General features: G+C 40.3%; 2 protein-coding genes across 2 annotated transcripts in view; one reads left to right on the top strand and one right to left on the bottom strand.

Moving 5' to 3' along the window:
- LOC119737676 (transmembrane protein 94-like) overlaps positions 1 to 17,151 on the bottom strand; it is a 32,155-nt gene extending 15,004 nt beyond the window's left edge. The window contains exons 1-18 of the mRNA XM_038212180.1: positions 17,039 to 17,151; positions 15,859 to 15,955; positions 14,832 to 15,198; positions 13,458 to 13,654; positions 12,555 to 12,691; positions 11,153 to 11,255; positions 10,687 to 10,773; positions 10,029 to 10,142; positions 9,505 to 9,558; positions 8,820 to 8,933; positions 7,468 to 7,687; positions 6,566 to 6,618; positions 6,234 to 6,302; positions 5,151 to 5,278; positions 3,852 to 3,945; positions 2,967 to 3,081; positions 2,176 to 2,278; positions 1,151 to 1,327 (exon numbers count right to left, since the gene is read on the bottom strand). Coding sequence (XP_038068108.1) covers positions 1,151 to 1,327; positions 2,176 to 2,278; positions 2,967 to 3,081; positions 3,852 to 3,945; positions 5,151 to 5,278; positions 6,234 to 6,302; positions 6,566 to 6,618; positions 7,468 to 7,687; positions 8,820 to 8,933; positions 9,505 to 9,558; positions 10,029 to 10,142; positions 10,687 to 10,773; positions 11,153 to 11,255; positions 12,555 to 12,691; positions 13,458 to 13,654; positions 14,832 to 15,198; positions 15,859 to 15,870 — 2,144 coding nt within the window. The 5' untranslated portion in view covers positions 15,871 to 15,955; positions 17,039 to 17,151. The remainder of the gene's footprint in view (positions 1 to 1,150; positions 1,328 to 2,175; positions 2,279 to 2,966; positions 3,082 to 3,851; positions 3,946 to 5,150; positions 5,279 to 6,233; positions 6,303 to 6,565; positions 6,619 to 7,467; positions 7,688 to 8,819; positions 8,934 to 9,504; positions 9,559 to 10,028; positions 10,143 to 10,686; positions 10,774 to 11,152; positions 11,256 to 12,554; positions 12,692 to 13,457; positions 13,655 to 14,831; positions 15,199 to 15,858; positions 15,956 to 17,038) is intronic.
- Positions 17,152 to 17,331: 180 nt separating this feature from the next.
- Positions 17,332 to 26,275, top strand: LOC119737675 (UPF0193 protein EVG1 homolog). Its single transcript, XM_038212179.1, has 6 exons — positions 17,332 to 17,487; positions 20,903 to 20,965; positions 21,692 to 21,874; positions 22,928 to 23,065; positions 23,863 to 23,963; positions 25,020 to 26,275. The coding sequence occupies exons 1-6, from the start codon at positions 17,394 to 17,396 to the stop codon at positions 25,137 to 25,139; spliced, it is 699 nt and encodes a 232-aa protein (XP_038068107.1). The 5' UTR covers positions 17,332 to 17,393; the 3' UTR covers positions 25,140 to 26,275.
- Positions 26,276 to 26,546: the final 271 nt, after the last annotated feature.

Here is a 26,546-nt window from a genome sequence, read left to right as displayed (position 1 = left end):
CTCGATGAGAGGTGTTTTCAAAAAGAAGTAATGTTGTTCTACTCCAATATTGGTTTCAGCCTCTAACTGATGTGATTATTATGAGCACTGCCTATCCAGTGTTGTACAAAAGCCTGAGGGGAAAAAAATTCACACTTTTGCTCGGGTTGGACTTGAACCCACTACCTCCTGCTAACTAATACGAAAGTCTTAACGAGTCAACCACTGATAGTAAGCTGGCCTGTCCAAGCCTCCTGTACCAGCAGGAGCATTTAAGTGCTATTCTCCTGACATGGTACTCATGGTACTTTCTAAACAGTTTGAATACAATGAAATTTAAGTACACTTGATATTACAGTTACTCATTTATTTATTTTTTATTTAATTCTAATTTTAACTGGGTAACCCATTCAGTGGAATCCACTGGTCTCCCATGGGGCCCAGTGGAAAGAAGTCAACGTGAAAAAAAAATAATACTTTTTTGGAAGTGGGAGGAAAACCCCAGGAGAATGGTCTGAGGAAAACCCATGGAAACAGGTAGGGACAGAAAATCCAATCCACATAATGGCCCAGGCAGGAATCGAACCCGGGTCACAGCGGTGGAAGGCAAGGAAAGTACCGCTACGCCAACCTGACTCAATACTTTGATAAACAAAAACCCAACAGTAGGGGCCAGTTCACACTTGGTACAATCTTTGGTGTTACCATGGTTACAGCAGGTAGCACTGCTGTGAAATCGCAAAAGTTGCAGACATTTAAAAAAAAAAAAAGGCATATTTTGATTGTTCTACAAAGTCAAAACTACTTTGTATTTGCATTTCCAGCTTTGTTTTACGAAAATAATAACAATGTTGTGCTTATATAACGCTTTACACCAAGGGCCTCAAAGTCCTTCACAATTATTACCCTTCCTCATCTGGCCATGAGACAATTTTCTGCAGCAGCTCGAGATCAGCACAAGATGGTATCTACCTTCACAGTTACCTACTCCTGGGCCAAGAGTGGCAATTGTAGTAAAGTGTCTTTCCCAAGAACACAAACACCATGTCCCCCGTCAGGGTTCAAACCACGGCACCACGGCACGAGTCAAACACCGTAACCACAGGACCATGGTACTCCACATCGCCTGACATATGTTTCCCCCAACTTGGAAATTCTAATCACAACTCACCTCGCAATCCCAAAATTTTCCAAATCGGACGGCAGCCTGCCCATTTTTCCTCCAGCGGGCAGCTCGATGTAGAGATCATCAAAGTACTTGGCCATGGAGTCTACCATGGGCTGATAGGCAAAGGCACAGCAATAAGAGGAAAGGGTGGCGCGCTGGTAGAAATCAAGAATCTTCTTCCTAAACAAATGATTAAAAATAAAAGAAAAATTTCAGACGAAAGTGGTAAAGTGTCTTGTTACACACTCAACCAACCGGTTCTTTTCAGAACCACTCTTCGTCCAAGAAGAGATTTCTTTCCAATGGTGTTACCTGAAAATTTCCTCTATATTTTATCTCATCCGCTATGCAAAGCTTCAAGTCATATATACAAAAGTGATAACTGAGTTGCCCCAACTTTAATTTTGTTTTTGCTAGGAACCTCTCCCAACCAAAAACTGTGCAGTAAAAGTAAAGATACTCTTTGCAAGGCCTGTGTAAAGTAATATATTGGGTGGCAAGGGGTGGCATGGGGCAACATGGGTTGCGTGTGCATTAAGTGCTCGCCTCTCACCACTGTGGGCCTGGTTCGTTCCCAGCTAAGACCATGTTAGTAGAATTGCGCGTTTATTGTCTCCTGTGCCACGAGGTTTTTTTCTCCGGGCCCTCTGGTTTTCCTCCCAACGGAAAAATCAAACACATTCAATCTCTGGCTGCGCTCTGTGGTCAAATATGGGTTTTATGGCTGGCTACCAAAGTCGCCTTTACATGCCTGCGGCTGGACCACGTTGTAGCAATTCAGCTTCTCAGCTGCGAGTAAGGATGATTAGCCTCCCAAATTATTAGTATCATTATTATAATTATTATTGAAAAATATGAAACAGGCATGCAACTGAGAATTTAGAAAAAAACAAGGAAACTCCAAACCACACAAGACTTTGTACAGTGTTTTTCAATTTGTAATGGCAGTCACAAGAAGTAAAAACGAGGAAATCCGCGGATCCGAGGAAAAGTTGCATGCCTGATGAAAAGAAGGAATGACCCCTGACCTGTCATTGTCATCCATAGGGCAAAGGTCAGAGCCATCCCAGAAGTCAGTGCACAGGCTGAGTACCAGCTCAGCTGTTCCCTCAGTTAACAACTGGTTGTTGCCTAAACACATTAAAAAAAATTGAAGTGTCAAGTTAGTTTGGTCATTTATCTCCTACAGTCAAGGTGTTGGTTTTGGAGCACAAATTTAGAAGAACAAAAATACCTTAAATATTTACCAAAAAATAAGGATTAAAAGTATCTAAGAAAATAATCAAGTACTATACATAAGATGAGAATGAATATGAACAATACATACAGAAATTTCTTGTGGGTGGTAAGATGATGGGTTTAAGAAGAACAAAAGGGAAAATACTGAATGCTTTTATTGAATCATTTTTACTTGAATTACTTGTCCGGAAGAGAACCAGTTCATACTGATCAGAAACTCAAGCATTTACTGACTGCGTGTTATCCCCCCCGGTTCTGCCACCCCTGCTTGGAACTTATAAACTTAGAATTTAGAAATTTAAATTAGAATTAAGAATTGAGAGCTTAAGTGTAATTTGACTTAAACTTACTTTTGTGATCTAGAATTGAGATTGATGTCGCAAGCCAAAATATTGTAAAGTCTTTGTGAAAGAACAAGTTTTGGAACAAGTTTGGGAACAAGTAAAAATCAGGATCGAGGATTCAAGTTTGCTTCAAGATAAAGTGTACTCGTTGCACACTGCTCAATAGTCTCACTCAACTTACGGAGTCATGATAAATGCCAAAAACTTTAAAGTCTGCCAATTTCAAGCTTCCTTACCTCCTCTGGAATCCTTCATGAGGACAGACATGATGTGTGGGATCGGGGTACGTTTCTTGATGAAGGAACGCGTCTTGTGGATGTGACGATTGTGGCTCTCATCGGCATCTATATGCTGGGGCGAAGACGCAGCCACAAAGAAATGTAAAGACAGTCATGAACATATCTCATCAAAACACTGCAAAAAACTGAATTAGAACTTTGACAAATTAATTATAATTACTATTTACATATCATAGACATTTGAGCTTATAAACTAATCTCCGGTTGATTTTTATAACACATTTTATGTGTTATGATAAATTTATCACATTTGGCAGGCCTGGATAAAACCACGTTTTGTTCTAATTTTATAATCAGCAGAAAAAAATTCTCCAAAAATCACAGTATATTCTATTTTATACAACACCCGAGTAAATCCCCATCATCTGATTGGCGGATCATTGATCACATGTCATTGAATTATTCATCCCAACTTAGTTGTCCAACAGTTTTTAACTTGAATAAATTGGATATTGGAAGTGAACCACCAGTTATTGCCATCTGAAAAAGTAGAACATTGATGAAGGTACCTGTTTACAAGTCAACCAATCAGATAAGAAGAATTTATTCGGGTGTTTTATATAAAACAAATATATCACATTCGTGCAATGGAAAGAATAATTTCACTTACCATTGCACTCACAAACATTCATTATTTGTATAATATAAAAGGGCTCAAACAAGTCAACAGCTATATATTTTAAATGACATTTTGGTAGTATCCTGTTTCTGCCAGGCATGTTTTTTTCGGTGCTGAGTAAAGTTGTGTGCTTACTACTATAAGATTGGCGTGTTTTATTATGCCTCTATGGCAAAGAATCTCTTTATAACCAGTATGCTTACCACTGGTTGATACAGAGCTAGTTGCTGCTCCATCTCATACATCTGTGTGGCTTGCTCTGTGAAGCCAATCAGGTAAGCTAGCTGGCACATACATCTGTAGAGGAAACAAGAAAACCAATTCCAACCACTTTGGTAATATCTTATTGTACTTAAAAAAAGTATTACTGCATTTAAAAGGTATTACTGGCGATTGTAAAGTTACGGGCCCTGTTCCTATAAGAGAACAAAAATCAACGTTCAGGTTATTGGACTCACCGAAACTAGTTTATAGCGACATTTAACACCAACAAGAGTGACATCGATAGAGGGCAGGATTTTGAATTTTTTAGGGAACTTTTGAGGTAAAATGAAGACAATGACTTGCAACACAAAAATAAAGATGGCGATCACCACGACGCACCATATATGCACAATGCATCAACTGTAAATATGTATCATAAAATTGTATTTTCTTTAGAAAGATACTGTCTCGACTTTTCAAAATGAAAAATAAATAGTGTCATTAAAATTAAGAGAAGTCTGGTTTAGGTTGCAGAAGTCATTTTGGAATGATAAAAACAGTCTTCACTTTAACTTGACCAAACCTAAAGAGGGATCCGTAACCACACAATCGCCATATTACTGACTGTACCACACTTGTACAATTGTAAAACACATTCTTAAATTTAAAGGGAATGTACAACATTTGCTTTTGCTGCAATTTTCAGAAATATATGGATTTGGAGGATAAGTATGTTATAGCAAATATTGTTAAACTGACTTGTTTCACGTTTTGGGCTCGTAGATGCTGGAAAAACCAAGAAAACCAATCATGTTCTTGTAGTCTGGTTCCCTGACCCCACTTAAGATGAAACGGAGCAATTTGTAGACTTTGGGGAACTGTAAGGTCAGAGAGTCAGTCTGGCAGGCTTATACCTCTTCACAGGTGTGTAATCAATTACAAAGAAAATACGGAATAAAATATATAAAAATTTAGGAGCAGTTGGCTGACCAGCATTGGAAAAAATACAATCTTTCTTGAAAATGTCAGCACACCAGGAGCCACGATTTTACAGGATGCTTTAGACTGTCATTCCCTAACAATCCAGTTAGGTATTTCGTGATAATTTGATCGTTTCGTTTCTTGATGTTTGCAAATGTTGTATCTTTCCTTTAAAGTGTGTTTGCATTTTGCGCATTAGAAAAAGCCTATTAGTCAAATGTACATTGATTGCATGCATAATAACAGCCAAGCATGAGTGTTGTGCCACCTCAGAATTGCCTACTAATTGTGGCCGTCAGATTAATGTGTTCTCATACCTCCTGTGTGCCACCCATGCTGGTTGCGTCGTGTCCTCCGAGTTGACAATGCTGTGTACGTGATCAAACAGGTGACCGTATCTCTCCACTGTGTCTGGATTGCATGTGTTCAGCAGAATGTTCAAACCCTGCAAGACAATCCACGCATGCTGACGTGAGACTTTACTTCAGACAAAACCAACACAGAGACAAACATGTGGAGACGGCGGTGTCAGACTGTCAAACTTAACAACATTACAAGATTTTTGCTAGGATGTAACCTCATTCCTGCAAAATCCTCCAACTGCCTCAATGTAAAAAAATAGTATACAGCCTCAATCCTCCAAAATGGCCTGTTATTTCTTGATTGAGGTCCTTGGAGGGCGACCACTGCAAAATCCTCCAGCAATCACCGTCAATATGTTGATGCAGAGCCAGTGATATCCTGGAGCAGTGTGGAGGATTTCAAGCATAATATAGGCCTAGATTTGTGCATGGCTGAGCATAAACAACACTAGATCCGGCCCAAGACCTTGACACACTGCATCATTCGAAATCAGCCACACACTTTTGCCATATAGCCTCAATCCTGCAAAATCCTCCATTTTGCAAAAATGTTGGAGTACAGTCATTGTATTTGGGAAGATGAGAGTTAAACAAAATCACTTTGACAACAATGCTCCAAGATCTTTAGAATCCCTCAAGGAAGTTTGACTCAGCCTTTAAATACTTGATATGGCTGATGCCCCCCTCGATATTCAAGTTCAAATAATGTGAAATTTGTCATAATGCGTCACTATCAGCCGAGCTGATGAAAAAACCTCTCTTCATTATCACATGCAGAACGTAGAATGTGGAATATTTCCAAATTGTGCTTTAGGCATTGGCGGCATTACGTCATAATCAGCCGAGTTGATGAAAAAACATCTTTTCATTATCACATGCAGTTTCATCGGTTGCTATATGTTACCATTCAGCACTCCAGATTTAAGAACCATTGAGTTTCACGAACATATCTCTGGGAGCTAGATAAGCCAATGTCAAATATTCATGGACATCTGCGCCCATCCGCGCCCACCTATATTAACACATCCCTTTGCTTACCATTGGCTTGAGAGAGTTGATGTGTCTCTCCCAACTGGTTTCGTCAAACTGCAAGCTCGTTGGGTTTTGCTATCAAAAACAAAAACAAAATTGTAATTCAAGACAACCAATTGCACTACATTGACAAACCATTAAAAAAAAATTTCTCATGAATGTAGTTCTTAAATATTGAACTTCAGGATTGACCTTCAGGATTGGAATTCAGTCTCTCTTGGTGGTAAAATGTTACAAAGTAAGGATTTGTGAGGTTTTACAAATAATTACACCACTTCTACTTGGATTGAACAGTTACTTGCAGGACCTTTTTTATTATCACCAAAGTGTACACTTACTGTGGAGTCCAATGACAGCGTCAAAACCTCAGTGTGGTATTCAGGAAAGTAGTCTGGAAATGACAGTCACAATATTTTAAAATAAATTTCAATTTCACTTTCCCCAACATCAACAGATTCATTAATATTAACATATATTCATTCGCTTCCAGCTTCCAGCTTCTCTGTGGCAGTGCATGTGTATTTTTGAGGATCCTTGGTTTCTCTACCAAAATGAACTTAAACTGGATAAATTACTTGTGATGGACTTGCATTGGAATTGCGAGGGCTTGTGAGGACTTGTGATGAACTTGTATTGGGTTTGAGAGGGCTCGCGAGGACTTGTGCTGGACTTGCCATGGAATTGCACTGGACTTATGAGGACTTGTGATTGCATTGGAATCGTGAGGACTAGTGAGGAACTTGCATTTGACTTGCGACGGCTTGTGAGGACTTATGATGGATTTGTGAGGACTTGTGAGGGTTTTTGCGTCTTGTGATGAACTTGCATTTGACTTGCGACGGCTTGTGATGGCTTGTGAGGACTTGTGATGGGTGTGTGAGGGCTTGTGAGGACTTGTGATGAAGTTGCATTTGACTTGCGACGGCTTGTGAGGGCTTGTGAGGACTTCTGATAGATTTTTGAGGACTTGGAAGGGCTTGTGAGGACTTGTGATGTACTTGCATTTGACTTGCGACGGCTTGTGAGGACTTGTGATGGATTTGTGAGGACTTGTGAGGACTTGTGATGAACTTGCATTTGACTTGCGATGGCTTGTGAGGGCTTGTGAGGACTTGTGATGGATTTGTGAGGACTTGTGAGGACTTGTGAGGTCTTGTGATGTACTTGCGTTGTACATGCATTGGAATTGTGAGAGCTTGTGAGAACTTGAGATAGACTTGATAACTACACTGAATTGCACCTTCATTGTCCAGATTCTTCTCCTGCGACGCTATGGTCACACCCTTCTTCCCGCAGTGCCCGTCGTTAATCACCTGCTCCTGAGAGTTGGTGAAGACATCCGAGTCGCTGTCGCTGTCCGAGGAGGTCTTGTCATCACTGAGGTTGCTCATGAAGAAGACCTTCTCAATGGTGGGGTCCGCGTAGGACAGGATGCCACGCTTGTCCACACAGCACAGGGACTGGAGAAGAAAAACACAGTACCAAATATCAGAACACAAAATACTGCATGTGGAATTTCATTTATTCAATTTAATTCTGGATGGTTGGATCTCAACAACCAGTTTCAAAAAGTTACATTCGTTTGAGATGGAAACGATCAATCTTTGCCAAGTCTTTGCATCAGTGCATGAACAGTAAACAGCACTTTTGTTGCCACTAACAACAGTTCCTAGGCAGGACACCTGCTCAAAGGACACACAAACAATTTTTATCTGTGACTAAGCCCAAAGTGTCTTCACATAAGAGACTAGCGTGGAAACTAAAAGTTTGTCCAACTCTCTATTTGGGACAAGTACAAAAAATAAACCAGTTTCTCATTCCCGCCCGCTTCCTTTTAAAAAAAAATTATTTATGCATTTGCAATATATTTTGCAATTTTTTTTGTCAATATATGTGATGCGTTCAAGCTAAATGAGTCGTTTGTCGACCCTGGTCAATTTTTTTTTTTACAGATTTGAAAAGAGCACAATCTCAGCATTACTGCTGTGAAAACTGCATGCTGGTACCATCTTAAGTTAAATAATTATGGAAGTCGGAACGTCCAGAAATGTGATGAAGTGGTGGGATGAAGTGGTCCTCTTTTGGCCTGAATCTTCAAATGAAAATTCCTGACAAATGAAATCATTTTGTCTGATCGCATCACATATTGTCTTTTTTAATTTGTTTCCAACAAAACTTTAGCTACAGTACGTAGAAAGGGTTATAGCTCCTTTGGACACAATTTTGTATCGGCAAAAGAGTCGAGAAAATCCATCCGTCGTCTTTTAGAAAATACGCCATCTTGAAAAAAAAAAGGCGCTGACCTACTTCATTTTTTAAGAAAGCCAGACGAGAAACTTTTTTTTTGCTCGGCCTTGTCACCGATGAGGAGTTATTGTGCATAGAGTCCAATGCCTTCGAACGCCTCGTACCTAATCACCTTATTTCTAATAATGTTACCAAAATTTGCCAGTTTCCCGGGGCAAAGCAAGAAAGGATACAATAAAATTTTGAAACCAATATCCAAATAAAGTTGGTTAAAAAACTTTATGATTTGTTTTATTTGCATTTCTTATTTATTTATGTTTTTGAAAAGAGTATTTGAAGACTTACAGTCATAGTACCGAGGCCGTAAAGCAGACTTGCTGAACGGGGAAGGTGGCTGGATGGACCTAAGAACGCCGACACAAAATGCTCAAGGAGCTCACGCAAAGACAGCTGCTCATCCTACAGAAGTTGAGGGAAAGAACGAAAAACCAAGTTTTGTTTCTATAAATGTTGAGACAGTCCCAGTGAAATGTAACTAAAGGAGGGGGGGGGGGGGTTTAAGGGGGCACTTGCCCCCCTCTGGAAAAGCAAAAAAAAAAAAAAGGAGAAAAAAAAGAAAGAAAAATCGCCCAAAGCCAATGATGAAACAACGAATTGGAAAATGTGATTACAATCCAGTTCCTGGATAGTATTTTGTGCATTCTAAAACCATGAGGTAGGAGTCTGTGACACGTTGAATGTTTGTACATGACAAGCAGCTGCGGTACCATACTGTAGTCGCAAAGTGACATGAACATAAATTTTGCACTGTAAGTCATTGCAAATACTTTTCGGAAAGTTTTGCTTTTATTTTTGGGACTCGAGTCTCATTAGCCTTTGCTCGAGCCTTTGAACTACAGAACATCTCCAAGATTAGGTGCTCTAGTCAATGGCTCAAAATTATAAAGAGTTTTGCCTTTGATACTTGTTATAAATTTTGAGCTACTTGCTACCGCAGCTATAAGTACAAATTCATACTGTGTGCCCTTACCTTGACTTCAGCTTTATCACCAATTTTGTCATCAGGAAACTCTGTCAATTCAGCCTGAAGGAGCAAAAAGGATCAGGATTAAAAGAAATAATTAGTCCAGTGACGGCTTATAAAGAGATGTCACTAAAATTAAGAGTTTTTCTTCTCCTAGTGGGCATTTCCAGCGTTATGAAAGGAAGGGTAATGTCCCCGACAGAGCCAATTAACCAGGATATCTAAGTAATGATTCAGAGAAATGATCCAAAACTCCTAGTCTGTAATCTCCTTGACCATTACTAGATGATGGATGTATGAGATTTTGAAAAACACATTTTCAGGTTTATTCACTGAGCTCTTAAAAGTTCTGTCACAGACATTACATAACGCTAGAATTGCCCTACTAGAACAAAAATGTAAGGCCCTCCTAAAAGCTGTACCACTCTTAAGGCACAAGCAGTTGCATTCGGTTTTTTTTTAATTTCTTAGGGTAAGTTTGCAACATTTTGAGTAAACAATTAATACCACCGTTTTTAAGATCAACAAACCTGTTCATGTTTGGATTTGTGGAAGAGGGTGACGATCCTGGCATTGCCATAGCTTGTCAGTAGGATCCAGAGAATGGGGACGGTTAACGGCAGCAGAGGGAGTATCGTATTGATCTGGAAATAAAAAAAAATAATCCAGAATCAGAATAAAGATTAATCATCAACGTGCCCAAGTGGATCTACAAAATATTTCTTTAAAAATCTGACAGGACTTTAGTAAACTTTCCCCCATGTAAAAAAAAACTCTTAGCATAACTTTTGTTAAAAATTTGTTTAAGGACTATTTACAGAACCTTAAAATGGTGGTTGTGTTTAAAATTCCATAACTTGAAAAGTACAGGAGTGATTTGAATAAATCTTGTACTAAAAGAAAGCTTATGAATTGGGCTTTCATATCCTGGATTTTGAAAGTGCTATAAGAAGAACTTCCCTAAAACAATGGTCCCAATATTTGGGTTTCGGGGTTTTTTTTACTCACCCTGTACAAATAATTCAAGTAATATATGGTTTACTGAAGAGAAATGGACAGATGGAGAATAGACAGATAGATTGACGGATGTTAAGGGACAACAAAAGGGTCCCACTGGTTTATATTCTGCTTTGTTGCAAACCTAACAAAAACACGCACAAATTCTGCAATCTGCAATTATACACTTACGGGTAAACTGATGAGCATTTCAGTCCAGTGGCCGACATCGTCTCTGACCAACACAAAGCGTAGGATGTTGGCAAGCAATGATACACCCTGCATAAAAAAGATTTATATAAAAACAAAAGTGTCATACATGTAGTTGCAATTTCATCATAGACGTGACTTGAAGCTTTGATTGGTGAACTGTATACAGATATGGTTTGAGGGTGGATAGTCGATATTAGCTCCCCAGGTATTGGAAGTTGACAAACTAGTTCCCGAGGCAAAAATCTCGTAATAAACCACGATATACATGTTTTATTATACCTCATACATATCCACCCAAATTTTGTCGAGTTACGCATCAGTTATCTCAGCAAAACATGGCTGCGCCAATCTCTTCATGTAGTTAGGATTATGTTAGCAGGTGCGCACTACCCCCCTGTGCTAAATCTAGAAATACCAGAGACAACTGCAATAAATATCCATTTACCAATGCAAAAGGTAGTATCCATCTCTCGGCAATGCCAATACACACGGTCCGTTTGACTTCAAGCAGTGGGTACGGCTTACCGTTGTCCCTCTGCAGACAGGCCCTATAGTAAAAATGAAACCAACTTTTACAAAATATTCTTGTTTTCTGTTGAGGAGGCATAGGCTGAGGTGGTATGGTCACTTGGAGAAGAAGGAAGATGCCAGCTGGGACAAGAGGTGTACCAACATAGTCGTGGGAGGGCCCACACCCGTCGGCCGTCTGCGGAAGATGTGGCAGGGTTCCGTTTCTGATGACATGCGTCTGCTTGAAGTCAATGCGAGGGACGCGACGGACAGGGCCAAGTGGAGAGGAGCCATAGAAAGAAAACAGGCCAACCCAGAACAGACTGGACATGCTGGACAACGGCCTCAAAACCGACGATGATGATGATTTCGCCCTTGAAATCATTTTACAGTGCTAACAATAATTACAGAAGATGAATGGCGGCCAAACAATGACCATGATTTTGAAAATGAACATAATTACATCCATGACAAAGCTTGCCCATGAAAGTCCTTGACAGGGACTATGGCTAACCAAGATGGCCACAGCAACACTTCCCACATTCATGACCACTGCTCCTAGTAAGTGGCCATGACTATGACTATGACTAGGACCAAATGATCATCACTGTGAATTTTTCGGGACCATGACCACAATACAGCCTGTCTCCAAAAAAATGGTACAATCAGAAAAAAAATTGGTTAAATATGAAATTTCAAAATAAGTCATTCTTACTTGGCATAATATTAAAGAACAAAGACTGGGCTTTCCAATAGTGTTTGTTTGGTCTTACTTGCTTTTGTCAATTCAGAGATATAATCAATTTAGTGCGATACACCAATATCGATTTTGTGCCACTTTTATGCATGGGCAGAGTTGTTTCGAGTACTGTGCCATGCTGTCTTGAAGCTTACAAAAGATTGCAACTTGGCAAAAGAAACAAACTCGATTTTTGTGTTCCACAGTAAACTTGAGTTATCTCTGGATTGACAAAAGCAAATGAGATGAAACAAAAAGTATTGGAAAGCCTGGTCTTTTTTCTTTAATGTGATGCTCAAAACGACTTACTTATGTTGAGATTTAATATTGAAAAAAAATCGTTTTCGATTGTACCATTTTTTTTTAGACAGGCTGTAGTAACAACTGTCAAGACCATGGTCCTGATCCCAGTGACACAACTTTTCTACCAAAAGTCGCACTGCATCATATTACATGTCCATTACAATGAACCCAAGGCATTCAAAATGACAAAGGCCATAAGCTCGATAAGACGGTGATAATGTCAATGACCACAATGACGATGGCAATGACAAGAATGACAAATGACAAATATGAGGAACAGAAATAAACCTCTCACCTGAGATGCGGTATGTACAGTGTTTCCATCACGATGAACTTGACCGGCTTGAGCGGCTGGCGTGCCGTGGGGACACCGCAGGCGTCAAAGGCTCTCTGCTGGAATTTCTGGCCCTTCTGTAGCTCTATGCTGTGATCCTGAGGGGACGTAAAACAAAGTAAAGATCCTAATGAATCAAAATGTTCCGTGATGGCACTGGTTTTTTTTTTTTGCCACAAGGTGAGTGATGTGAGTGCTCACACTGTGGCAGCAATGAAATATCGTTTAAAGCTATAGTCCATCATTTGCAGCCATCCGAAAAGTAACTGGCGTAATTATTGTTGAAAAACAAACTTGGTTGAAAGATAGTAAGGGAACTAAACTCCCTGTGAAATTATTCTTTCTTGGAAGCTGTCATTTTGAAGTAATCAACGAAAGAAGGCCTTTCCAACGGTGTGTCTTAAGATGCACCGTAGGAAAATTTAAATTAGTAGTTCGTTTTGTTATTCGGCAAAGCGTGCGCAAGCATTGGCACGACGCACACGCGTGCACGGTTGCTATAATTTGTCGGATCAGTGCGCGACATCGCGTATAGCTGCAATTCAAGACAATTCAAAACACGATTCAATAACTTTTGATTTGAAATTGAGATCCTAGAATGCTGTTTTTCTCGGAATATACAGCTGAAGCTTAGCTGAAACTTCATCAGGTTAGTTGTTCAGTAGCCTTCATTAGATTTTGAACACTTTTGTTGCTTCAAACGAACAAAATGCACAAATTACAAATGATGGACTATATCTTTAAAAACAGTCACATGATTGATTTTGACTGCTGTGATGTGATAGTGTAGCTGAAGTTTTGTCAGCCAGGGAAGAAGGGCCAGTAATGATGCAAGTCTGAAACTGTTTATGGACGGTTTCTTACATCATAATTGCAAACCATGGTGGGCGAGGCCTGGCCGGGCTTCAAGAGAATGACGTCATCCTTGACCAGCAAGGCAGTGGGCAGACTGACCAGGTGACCGTCGCGGTACGTCCACTGCTCTGTGATGGACTGGGTGCTGGGTTGAAACAGTGAGGAGTAGACGTCTGTCGGCCAGTGGATTTCGCTCGCTATCAGTTCTTGGAAACATAAGAAGTTGAGATTTTGCAAGAATTGTTGGCTGAGATAGTAGGAATTTTTTTTTTTTTTTTAATAAATCAAGTTTTTTTTAAGTCACTTGGTGAATTCATCCTTAAGGCTTTACAAGAGGATCACTTTTTCAATTTGCACATATCTAGACAATTCAAGCTAATTGTTTATTGTTTAGCAAGTTTAGAAATAACAATAAGCAACATTTTGAATATAAGTACTGTAATTCAACTAAAACAAGACAATGAATAACAAAACAAAACTATACCACTTTACAGTGTGGGCCAAATGATAAATTATGCATAAACGCAACAAAAAGTCATCAATAAGCCATTTGCGAGTAACCTATACCCTTTGGGATTTACAATTGAAAAACATCTGGTACACTGACTTGCTCAAAATGCTTAGCACATATTTTAACTTTGAATTCTCCAGACCAAAGACACTGTTGCTAATCACATGATTCGGGGCAAGCTCTTGCATAGTTACGTAAGAGACGCTCAGCACCAATACATTGTTCACAATGGATGAGAATGGCACAAAGACACCAGACCATGCCGGAGCTGGGGGTTGCTAGCTTAAGGCTTGCCCCGAATCACATGATATAGTAACAGTCTCTTTGGTCGGGAGAATGCAAAGTTAAAACGTGCAAAGCATTGGATAGAGTCAGCGTTCCAGATTTTATTCAAATTTAACTCGCAAACGTCTTATTGATAGCTTAGACTGAAGCAAAATAACTGTGAAAATAAATAAAAAGTACAGATAGATGTGGGGAGTGTGTGGCCTAGTGGTTAGGGTTCGTGACTCATGATCAGAGGGTCCGGGGTTCGAATCCAGCCGCTGGTCATATATTGTGTCCTTGGGCAAGCCACTTAACCCCCACTTGCCCCTTTCCACCCAGGAGTATAAATGGGTACCGGCATTAGCTGGGGAGTAACCTGCGATGGACTAGCATCCCATCCAGGGGGAGTAGAAATATTCTCAGTCGTTTCATGCTACTGAAACCGGAGATAAACGCCGGCCTGATGAGCCACATTGGCTCGGGACAGACTTTACTTTTACAGATAGATGTACTAGTATAGTACAAGGACACTACTTAGACTTTTGCAGGTTACTGAATAAATTAAACATTGCAAGAATAATAAAATTATTATAAGAATCTACTACCTCTCAGTTTGGTCAGTACATCCTTGGTGTGGTTCACAATCTCCATTCTCCTCAGCTGACCGTCCCACCGCGCCGTGAAGACATTGACGACCACGAGAAACGCCAGGACAGCCGACTCCAATATCAGGGACCTGTCTTCGGAGAACGCCGTGGCCACTATCCTCAGGACAACTGCCGCGATCATCAGGAGGGCGCTGGTCCAGTGTAGGACGGTATCGGTGGACGGGGCCCAGGTGGTGGGACAAGCAAGGGTCCGCTTGCGATGTCGGAGGGCGCCCTCGTGGGACTTCAGCTCGTCCTCGATGACGCCGCTGAGGTGCTGCAGGGCCACACTGGTGCACAGACCCACCGGTTCCACCAGGTTGATCTGCAGAAATATAGTGAATGGCAAAATTCACTGTTTTTTTAATTGAGTAATGAGACCCAAAGTTAACTTGCAATATGTCCCCATTAACTGCAGGGATTAAAATACCCACTGGACCACTGGACTGAGTTGAGAGATTAAAATGCAGTTCCAGTGCTTTCGGGAGTCAGGTTGGAGTTGCATTTTTTGTCTCGCCTTTCACTGTGACCAGGGTTCGATTCGTCCCCTGGCCACATGTGGCCATGGATTGGGTTTTCAGTCTCTACCTGATTCCGAGGGTTTTCCCCAGAATGTTTTTTGGGGGGTTTTCCTCTGAAACAGTAATTTCTTCTCATTGTCTTCTTTCAATAGGTTTCTTCAGGCTTGCAAGCTACAGTGCTTTTGAGGAATCCTTGGTTTTATTGCCAGAAATTAATAAATAATAATAACAATAAACCGGTATAATTATGCAATGTAACCAGGGATCACACCTGAAGTCAAAATGCTAGCAACATTTAAATGGCAATGCCACAAAAAACATAAACATAACACATTTAAATTACCCCCCCCCCCCCCAACCCCCTCTGCTGGGTGACCCTAATTGATCCCCCCTCTCGCCTATGTACCCCCTTTAAGCCTATCTGCGCCCCTAACAATTGCAGGTATCTAGGTAGACACACTCACCCTGTGCTCCATGGTGAAGACTGCCAAGAAAACGCTGCCTCTTGTCCTAATCAGTTTTCTTGATCTCAATCCTCTGTAGGAACATCATCATTTGGACCTAAACATAGTAATTACTTATCTAATCAATGGCAACATTTTTCAATCATGAATGCAACGTGGGAGTGCCGATCTTTCCTTAGCTCAAAAGCCAGGCAAATTACCATCTTTATAAACATCTTCTACTGCCGATGTCCAAGATGTTTATAAAGATGGTAATTTGCCTGGCTTTTGAGCTAAGGAAGGATCAGGCATTCTGAGAATGTCCTTATCAATGGGGAAGAATGTACTACAAACAGATGTTTTGCATTCTAACTGTGCATAAAATAATGATCATGTATCACAAACAATACAACTCAGCTGGAGGGAAGAATGAGTAAATTATCATAATTACGACTCATTGTTAAATTTTTTTTTGATGTGACCATGCAGTGATTGAAAATGAACTAATTTTTTGTGCAGATGTCCATGCCTTTCAAATGTGTGGATTTTTTATTTTTTTTTTAGTTGATAATTTTTTGAGCACAATTGAGTCAATAACATTTCCTTATACCCGATGACACTGTTGCTATGGTAATGGTGCAGTTTTGGACCCTGTTCCATACATCAAAGAATGAAAAGACACTTTATATTTTGGAACTTAACAAAATAGTTTGGGCTGTCGAGCGCAACTTATCAACTTACCGCCTTTTTTAACATTTGGACATGGTCTGGCGATATCACCAGACCATGACCGAATGTTCAAAAAGGCGATAAGTTGGTTCCAAGTTACTCGGACTAACAAGTAACATACAAGAAGTAACATACGGACATCATCGCAGGAAAAAAAGATGGATTTTGTTTTTGGAGGGGGAGGGGGACTATTTTGACGTTGGTGGCGCCACTTACACCCCCATTATACTACTCGAAAACAGGCCACATACATCACCAAGGTCAAATCGTGGGACTAAAAAAACCAATTACAGCCCCCCCCCCCCCTCTCCCCAAGGCGCCCCCCCCCCCCCCCCCCCTTTGCCTGAAAATGGGTGCCGCCACTGGGCATAGAGCAAGGAACAGTAGGCCTACGTTTGGGCTTTTTTGTATAAGAGTTTTTTTAAGAAACTATCAGAATAAAATTATTGAATGAAAACATCGCGAATTTTACCTTTACCGTCTGAAACCGTGCTAAGAAAGAAGTCAATGACGAAAAGTACCCAAATAAGTCATCTACCGCCCTCTGTTGGCTGCTATGAAACACATAAACTTGTTTCCAGTCCTTCGACTTTCGATATCAGTGATAATGTCCAGGGGAAAAAAGTTATTAAAAACAAAAACAAAGAAGAAAAAGAAACAAAGTGGAATGAAATATAAAAGGCCTTTTTTTCGGAGCAACGTTACCTTGGAAATTATTATACGTTTGATTTCAGCTTTGAGATAAATGGCTCTTAATATTTTTCTGTCGAGTTAAAAGAATAATAATAATTACAGTTCGAGCCTATTTGTTTTCTATAGTTTCCAAGATGTCGGCCGGTAAGCAAAGAGGAGTCGCTAAAGGTGGAATGTGGAACACGCAAACTCCGCAATACAGTAATGAAACTCAGCAATTGTTAAAAGGTTTGTATCTTAAGGTTCTCATGCATGTGTGTGTCTACTTACAGGGTAAACCGTGGATAAATGTGGAAGATAATGGAAAGACAATGTTGTTGTTATGACGACCTTTTTATCGTACAGTGACACTGACAGTGTGATCACTCAGTGGTGTCGGTCATACTAAACAGCGTCAACACAGCGTCAACACACTCCAAAGCGTCAACACAGCGTCAACACAGCGTCAACACATCCAAAATCCATTAAAATTGACAAAAGCAGTATGTAACCCATACAGTATGGACAGAAACAAGATTTGTGCTTAAAATCAATAGGTTAAACGTCTGAAAATCGCGATTTTTAGTTCAAGAAAATTGGCTCTCCGTGCCGCTCCGAAATCGGCTGCCGAACACCCGCCATGTTGCCTCAGTGGCAGCGCGGACCATACCATTATTCTAAAGGGTGATAGCGTTGTACAATAAACCAACAGAGAGGGACGCGGCCGGGGTCGCCAGTGTTAAAAATACGCAGTGGCTATTGTTACGGCAGCCGTAACGCATTTCCCATTTTCTATCGTTACGGTAGACTGCAACCTGGCAACTTTTATAAAAAAACATGACAAGAAAATATAAAATTAGAAGGAAAAAAGTGAATTTGAACTTTATGAAATTCGGACTTTATTTCCCTTTTAAAAAAAATCCTCCAAAGCCTCAGGTTAGAAAAGGAAAAAAATTCGAGTGCAAAACTGAGATTCGAACCCGCAACCTCGCGGTGCAAAATCCTACCCTCTATCGGCTGAGCTGGCGCACTGCTCGATAAAACGTGGGGAAACAAATAATTATATACCCGCGTGCGTATCAAAAAAATATCGTAGAGGGCGCTAAACAACGAGTGCCGTAACGATAGCCACTTCGTTAAAAATATCCTATTTGGGGTAATACCAAAAGATGTCATTAATTCAAGATATCAAGATTTCAATAAAGTAAAACCAAAACATAAACACAACTCACAAAGTAATGATCTACCACTCCTCCGATCCTTAGTCCTCACACAGATCTGGTATCCCTCTGTCTAGTCTGCAGCAAGGCGCCCTCTGTTGTTTATGACAAGATAATGTCATTACCTACACACCCCTACTTGAAATGGTGTAGTCCAAGCTTTGTGCGAAGTCAAGATGGTGGACAACGGCCGTGCAAGTTAAGGTCATTTTTTTTCGCGTGAAAATACGATATTTTTAACAACGAAATGGAAACTCAATCCAATGGAAATTCTCTTTTATTGTATGTTTCACAATTATATGCCCTTTTTGTCAATTCAGAATGTGTTTTGGATGTGTTGACGGTGTGTTGATGCTTCTGTCATGTGTTGACGCTGTGTTGACGCTGTGTTGACGCTGTTTAGTGCGACCCGTCATGTTAGCTGGAGTTACCCAGCCCTGAGTTTTATCATTGGGTTGTCATCTAGGGCTGGAGCGCATTTTTCTCAAAACTTGTAGTATTTGCAAAAAAAATTTGGAAAATGTTCAATTTTGTCCCCGTTACACACTAATTGCAACTGCAACTCACCCCAAACTTGCCTGGAATAACCATTACACAGGTCCTTGAAGTAAAAAACGATCCACGATGAAGATTCAGCCTACAATTGCAGTGAAAACAGGAGGAATAACCGCTAATTTGACAACCTTGCTGGATTGGCCAGGACCGCTATTGGTTTGTGCACAAAAAAAATTGTGTACAATGAATGGCGGTCGATTAACAGGCACAGAGAGCGATCGCTGTCAACTACTCGTTTTTGCCGGCTGCGCTGGCTGTTGGCGCATGACGTCACGCGGAAGCGTAACACCCGATGACTGTTTCATGCACTAGTATAAGGTTTACCACTCGCATCACAGCTTTGGTACTGGAACCGCAACCAATAGTGCATGAAACAGTCATCGGGTGTTAAGCTTCCGCGTGACGTCATGCGCCAACAGCCAGCGCAGCCGGCAAAACGAGTAGTTGACAGCGATCGCTCTCTGTGCCTGTTAATCGACCGCCATTCATTGTACACAATTTTTTTTGTGCACAAACCAATAGCGGTCCTGGCCAATCCAGCAAGGTTGTCAAGTTAGCGGTTATTCCTCCTGTTTTCCTGTTTTCACTGCAATTGTAGGCTGAATCTTCATCGTGGATCGTTTTTTACTTCAAGGACCTGTGTAATGGTTATTCCAGGCAAGTTTGGGGTGAGTTGCAGTTGCAATTAGTGTGTAACGGGGACAAAATTGAACATTTTCCAAATTTTTTTTGCAAATACTACAAGTTTTGAGAAAAATGCGCTCCAGCCCTAGATGACAACCCAATGATAAAACTCAGGGCTGGGTAACTCCAGCTACAGTCATGTCAAAATTATCTCGTTTCGCCTCTGTACCGCGACCTATAAAATGCTACATGTAGTCTGGCACGCGGTATTACCGCGACAGTAATAACTCGTGCACGCATGTTCCATGTTGCTGTGTTGTGTGGAGCGGGATCGGCCACTAATAAATTATAATTTAAATATTCGAAGTGGCTATTGTTACGGCAGCCGTTGTTTAGCGCCCTCTACGATACTTTTTTGATACGCACGCAGGTATATAATTATTTGTTTCGCCACGATTTAGCGAGCAGTGCGACAGCTCAGTCGATAGAGGGTGGGATTTTGCACCGCGAGGTTGCGGGTTCGCATCTCAGTTTTGCACTCGAATTTTTTTCCTTTTCTAACCTGAGGCTTTGGAGGATTTTTTCTAAAAGGGAAATAAAGTCCGAATTTCATAACGTTCTAATTCACTTTTTTCCTTCTAATTTTATATTTTCTTTTCATGTTTTTATAAAAGTTGCAGTACTACCATAACGATCGATAGAAAATGGGAAATGCGTTACGGCTGCCGTAACGATAGCCACTGCGTTAAATTTTTTGCATGCAATTGTGTCTGCCAAAATTGAAACAAATTCATTTATTTCATATTTAAACAAATGTGTATTCAGTAGCAATGTTGGATGGCAAATTAAAGTTTGTTTATCAAACTAGAAACTAAAGTTCTGCACATAAACTTATCCTTTATTAAACAAACATCGATCGGCATTGTTTTCAGAAGTAGGACACAATGGAGACTCCGTAGAACGACATTTTCCATTCATGCGCGAATTATCATGTATCATAAATTAAGGCTTCTCTGTCTAATAATTTAAAGCGAATCAATAAAAATTGAGCATCGCTATTTCTGAACTACAGTCGTTTTCCTAGTTCCGGATCACAAACATAATTAAGTCTGCTCTCGACTAAGTGGGGGAGATACTACAAAATTGTAGTATCTTCCCCACTGTACGAAAACGACTGTACTCTTCTTCTTTCATTCCAGAAGTACGCAAGGTGTGAAATTTTTTTAAATATTGTCTTTTTGTTTTCCTTTTTTGTTGTTGTTTAGTTATGATGCAGGAATCTAAGTTGAATGCTTTCCAGCAGAGGCAGCTGAAGGATGCGCTGAAAGGTGAGGCCACCATTTGAGAAAAAAAAAAAAATCACCCCCACAGCGTTTTTTGGCCCTATCTCAATTTCAACCTCTGCCCAGAAGCGTCTGCTTTTGACAGAACAGGTCACATATGTGACATAATAATCAGGAGTGTGACCAAATGTCTCGATGTTAAAGTGAAGGTTTTGCACCTTAAAAAGAGAGAGAGGACACACCACTAATGTTGCAGATTTGCATCTAGTGCCACTTTAATGCCATGAAACTTCCAAGGATTCCTTATTACTGTATAACAAAACCAACCTTTGAAATAATAGCAATAATAATAGCAGGCATTTATATAGCGCTTTTACGTCGCAACGGGGTATCAAAGCGCTTTACAATTATTATTTTCCCTGTTTCCACAAGCAAACACTCCTGAAACCTTCTCAACTCCCTGGGGAGCATACATGGCCGGTCCATTTCAGCACTCTTGGCCGTAATCAACCTGTAACCATCTCTGCCCTCGTAGGTACCACATCTACTCCTGGGTAGAGAGAAGCAATGAGTGACAAAGTGCCTTGCGCAAGGGCACACACACACCATAACCCCGGGCTGGACTCGAACCCTCAACCTGCAGAATTACCTGCAGACCACAAATTCATTGCTCTAGACCACTAGGCCACGGCACTCCAAACATGCCTCCATGTATTTTCATTTTTATATACCTAGCTTAACTTCAGTCCTGTATGTAAATTGTGTTTTCAGGAGGAGGTGCTCTACCAATGAGGTGTCATCCATCTACGAGTTCCAGGCCGTCCGCCCCTTCCCCACCCAAATCCCAGAGTGTCCGAGTTGACCCTAGGGGTCACAGCAGTGGGCTGAGAAAGAAAGAGGACATCGAAGACTCCGGTGCCTACGAGAGACCTCAGTACAGACCCAGCCCACAGAGTGAGTTCTAAACTAAACATTTTTTTGGCATAGTGGGGTTTTCTCCATCGTAAGCGATCCTAAGATACTCCAAGACAAACTTATACAATTTACAGAAATTACAAATTTGTGAGATCTGGGCCAGATTTTAATGTCTTGCTCAGCATATGATATTCTATCAAAGGCACATGGGAACATTTCAAATTATTGGAAACGTACATGTGCCTCCTGATTTAACAAGAAAATCCTTGCTCAAAGTGAAGATAGAACTGGTACCAAGTACCCTGTCAAGTTATTACACCTGAAATGGTATTTTTCAGAATAAAACCATCATTGAAGGTGTACACACAGTGCAAGCACAGTTTTTGTTACGTGCGTTAGCAATAGAATCCAGTTAGGAGACCCCCAAAAATTGTGCATACGTCTTCTCTCTTTCTCAAAATGTATCGTATCCTCTGAACTGAAACTTCAGCAAGTTAGTTGTTATGCACCCTTCTTAACCAGTTGAGGCCGGGTTTATTGTGACGAGAACGGACCGAGGCACGGGTTTAATATTCACTCGACTGCAATGCCAGACGGGTCCTTGGGCTGCAGAGTAATATTTCCGGCCTCGGTCTCTGGCTGTGGCTCGCTGACAGATATTTTCCGAGCCTCACTCGTTGCTGGTTTTTCAGTCATCCGATCTGACTTATAGGAAAACGTTTGCGTGTGTACACGTCCTCTGGCGCGAACTGTAAGTTAGTTTTCAGTAAGTTAGTTGTTTCAAACCAGAAAAAAAAATGCACAAAAAAGCAAATGATCATATGTACCTTTAACAGAACGTTTGTCAATTTCACGAAGACGGAAAGTTGTCAACACAGCAAAGTTGCATTGTTTTCTGAAGCAAAAATTATTGAAAGATATGATGCAAAATAGGAATGGGGAATAAATCTCCATAAATTTGCAAGCATAAGCACACATAGGCCATGCCATGTGCTGAGGATGAGCACATTTTTTAATTGTAGCTATTAACAGATCGTGCAAGTTACCATTAAGGATCTTTTCAAATTCCTGCACCATTTTCTTTCTTCACAGAATCACTGGAAAAGGAGAAGAATAAGTTACAGAACATCATGACGTACGGGGAGGACAAACCACCAATCTCAGAAAAGAGAAGGAAAGAACTACTCAGGGTGCCGACCCCGGAACCAGAACCAGACAGATTTGCAGAATGTAAGAAATAAGGACTGCCTTTGCTTTTACCTAAATTTATGCTTCTGTGATCACGATTCATGCTGTTTTTCATTAATTTCCCCAATGGTAAAGTGAATTGAAAGTCATCAATGAACCACAATTGTAAGCTCATTCAGTTCACTCTTAGTCACAATTCAGAAGTTCAACCCAATTCTGAAAATAACTTGAATTTCATTAAAAGAAATGTTGTTTGTGTGTCAGAGGGCACAACCTTAATTTAACCCTCCTATGCAAACATACATTATGTGCCAAGTTGTCCTTTCAGTCAAAATCAATCAAGGACTGTTTTCAACAGTTAAAAGCTCCCAGCCTACATATTAAAGCAGGATTGACTGGCTGTGACTGTTTATATAACTTGACACAGCTATGCTTTGACTGTAGGTGATTGATAAGACAGCTGTGTCAACAGTTTCCTGCTTTTGTCTGTTGACTGAAATTGACCAGTCACAGTGCTTGCATGAAATATGATCTGACTGTTGGTGACTAGCCTGTGTAAAAGGTGTGGCAGAGGAAGTGGATGGAATTTGTCTGTGACTGTTTTAATAAACAGTAGGAGGTTTAATAGAAATAAAAGAAAAATAGAAATTTAAAAAAAAATAAAAGGCTAAATGTTTCGATCCTGGTAGAACCTTTGTCAAAAGACAAAAAGTAAGGTTAGTTATTGGCTTATTTGTTCATTCACAAAATTTGGAGTAATCAGCAGATTAGACATATAAATTGAAAGTTGCATAATGGCATTGATGTAGAAGGTGTACTTTCTTTGTCCAAATCTACAGTGGAAAATGAGATCAGGGAGCGGGCCGAATTTCTAGAAGACATGAACCGACTCGGCAAAGGCAAAGAATTCCAACCCATCATAGCTACGGAAGTATCACAGGTCAGTATGAGAATCTAAAAGCTAGCTAGATGTTTCATTACTTGTGGGTAGTTGAGTGATTCAGCAGTGTTAAATGTTTACAGCAAATGTGACGATCAGTCTTCTAGATCTAAGTTAAGTTACTCACAAGCCAATCACAAGGCAATCACAAGCCAATCACAAGGTAAATAACACTGCAATTATACCAGGCAGTCATAAGGTAATCACAAGTCAATCACAAGCCAATCACAAGGCAATCACAGGGCAATCACAAGTCAATCACAAGTCATCATAAGGCAATCACAATTCAGAATTTGCAACAGCAGTACAGGGGTTGAACTTCAGTCTTCACAAGTCCATCACAAATCATCCGTTCAGGTGAAGCAACTTAGTCATTCCTTTGTTACCTTTCATCCCTTGTGGATGAAGACTTGCGATTGGACTTTGTAAAGGTTTCCAGCCCATCCATTGCCCCTATGATTTCTATTCTAAAACTTGAGCTCAAAAAATATCTTTCTTACAGACATGACCTCAGTGTGAAGTGGTAAAAATGATGAATCTGAAAATTGTTTGTTCAAAATCGGCTTTGGCCCTGATAACATTGGACTAAGAATGTAAAGCTTCGTTTTGAATATATGAGCTGCATTTGGCAATTTGGCAATTTTGCCAAAGACACAATTAACAATTGTTGACTGCTGTGATATGGGATATGATGTTTTTAACACCTGACGGGCGCATAGCACCCGAAGCGAAGCCGAGGGTGCTATGGTGCTATTCTACAGCATATCCCACTACACAGCAGTCAACAATTGTTTTGTTATATCGTGCCAATAACTCAAAAAGATAAATACCTGTAACTTACTGCCTGAGAAATAAATTAAATCACTGCAATGTAACCTTTGATAACTGAAGGTTTTGGTGTCCTACCGGACATGAGACTGAGCGTGTGACGTTGCAGTTCTTATTTCGCAAAGCTAGCGCACCGGCAGGTTCCACACGTCAGCACAATTTGAAGGAGTTGCCAATCACAATCAATTTCTTCTCGTAAATAAGTTTTTTGGTTTTTTTTTCATTCAGAAATTGCGTGAAATGGAAGTCATCGACAAGAAACGGACGGCTCAACTCCAGCAAGCTATCCAAGCTAAGGAACGGCAAACAGCAAATCCTCAGCCCACAGAGGGAGGGGATGGTAACTGATGGAACAGCAGGAATTATGTACATAATAACGGATCATATTGTACATATACATTATGTACTATATTTTTAAGTTACATTTTTAAATTTTGGGAGTTCAAAGATTCCATGCCCATTCAATAAATAAAAAAATAAATAAGTAGGAATTCCATGTGATTTGCCCATTACATCCTTTGGGTAAGCATTGCAGAATGTACACTTTTCTAATCATGTCAAGACTAAAATAGCCAGTTAACCACTTTACGCTGGGACTATTTTTGCCAAAAATATCATTTTTTGCAAAAGGCAAAAGTTTCTAGCCATCTTTTGATATACAGCCAAACACCACAAACACTGATTCGCAAGTGTCATTTCAACAGTATTTGTACGATATTTCTTGCTGAAACATCATATGTTACAATACTCCTGGGGTATGCACTGGAGTGTAAATTGTACAATAGACCGTGCACAACGGCCAATTCAAGATCAACACACTGTCCGCCTCCACAGAATTTGTGTGTGTGTACAAAAGGCACGAGGGATTAGCGTGTATAGACGTCACCCGGAGGCAAGTCGAGGCAATCTTGACGTCTTAACCCGTCAACCGTGCCTACGTGTTATCATGTCCTCCGACGCGAACTGGTTAGAAGCTTTTGATGGGAGATAAATTAACAATGTCTTGTTGATTATAAATTGATCTGTTCTCTCTTAGTCCTTTTTGTTTGGGGTGGGGGAGTGGGAAAATGTTTTAATAAAAATAAGGTAGTGGTCCTCACTTTCTTAAAACAGGAACAAAAGTATCCCAATGCAGTCACACCACTGATTTTTCTAGTACACAATTTTATTTTGTTATTTGACATATAAAATAAAATAAAAGAACGGTTCATGATTTGCCACCATTAACCAACCAAAAGATTGGATATATTGATGAAAAGATATGCACCTTGTTGCATGTCTATAGACTTTTGTGCAGTTCTGTTCCAGAATGCCGTCCACGCATATTCTTGTACAGTGATGTTAATTTATTCTGGTTTTAGTTCCATATTGTATTTTTATTTCAATCAAATTCCAATTTTTGTAATGTGCTTAGCTCGAGTGTGTATTTATAAATGAATGTTACTAATTAATGAGAAATAAAGCCATTTCTTAGACAGAATACACATACTTGATTCCTGACTGCGTGATGTGAACCCTACCCCCCCCCCCCCCCCCACAGCCCCCCCTTCCCCCCTTGAGTGATTTACTAGAAAATTCCACTTGCAAAATCCATTACCATATGGTAAACTCAACACCCAAACTGTTGGACTCTGATTATGGTGGTATGCCTGACCCCATGTAAAGCGTAATCAGTTTACTAGTGCAGTACTCACTCCAACAGAATCAAACAAAACATGCAGTTGGATTTTGAAGGGTTGGGGATGGTTGGGGTTA

This window comes from Patiria miniata, unplaced genomic scaffold (assembly GCF_015706575.1).
Source record: "Patiria miniata isolate m_02_andy unplaced genomic scaffold, ASM1570657v1 HiC_scaffold_3, whole genome shotgun sequence".
Classification (NCBI taxonomy): Eukaryota; Metazoa; Echinodermata; class Asteroidea; order Valvatida; family Asterinidae; genus Patiria; species Patiria miniata.
Note: the sequence above shows the minus strand (reverse complement) of the source record. Positions and strands in the feature narration are given on the sequence as shown.

Coding starts and splice junctions, on each gene's coding strand:
- LOC119737675 (XM_038212179.1), top strand. CDS start 17,394: ATGTCGGCCGGTAAGCAAAGAGGAGTCGCTAAAGGTGGAATGTGGAAC. Junction 20,966..21,691: donor GCTGAAGGATGCGCTGAAAG/GTGAGGCCACCA, acceptor TTGTGTTTTCAG/GAGGAGGTGCTCTACCAATG. Junction 21,875..22,927: donor GTACAGACCCAGCCCACAGA/GTGAGTTCTAAA, acceptor CTTTCTTCACAG/AATCACTGGAAAAGGAGAAG.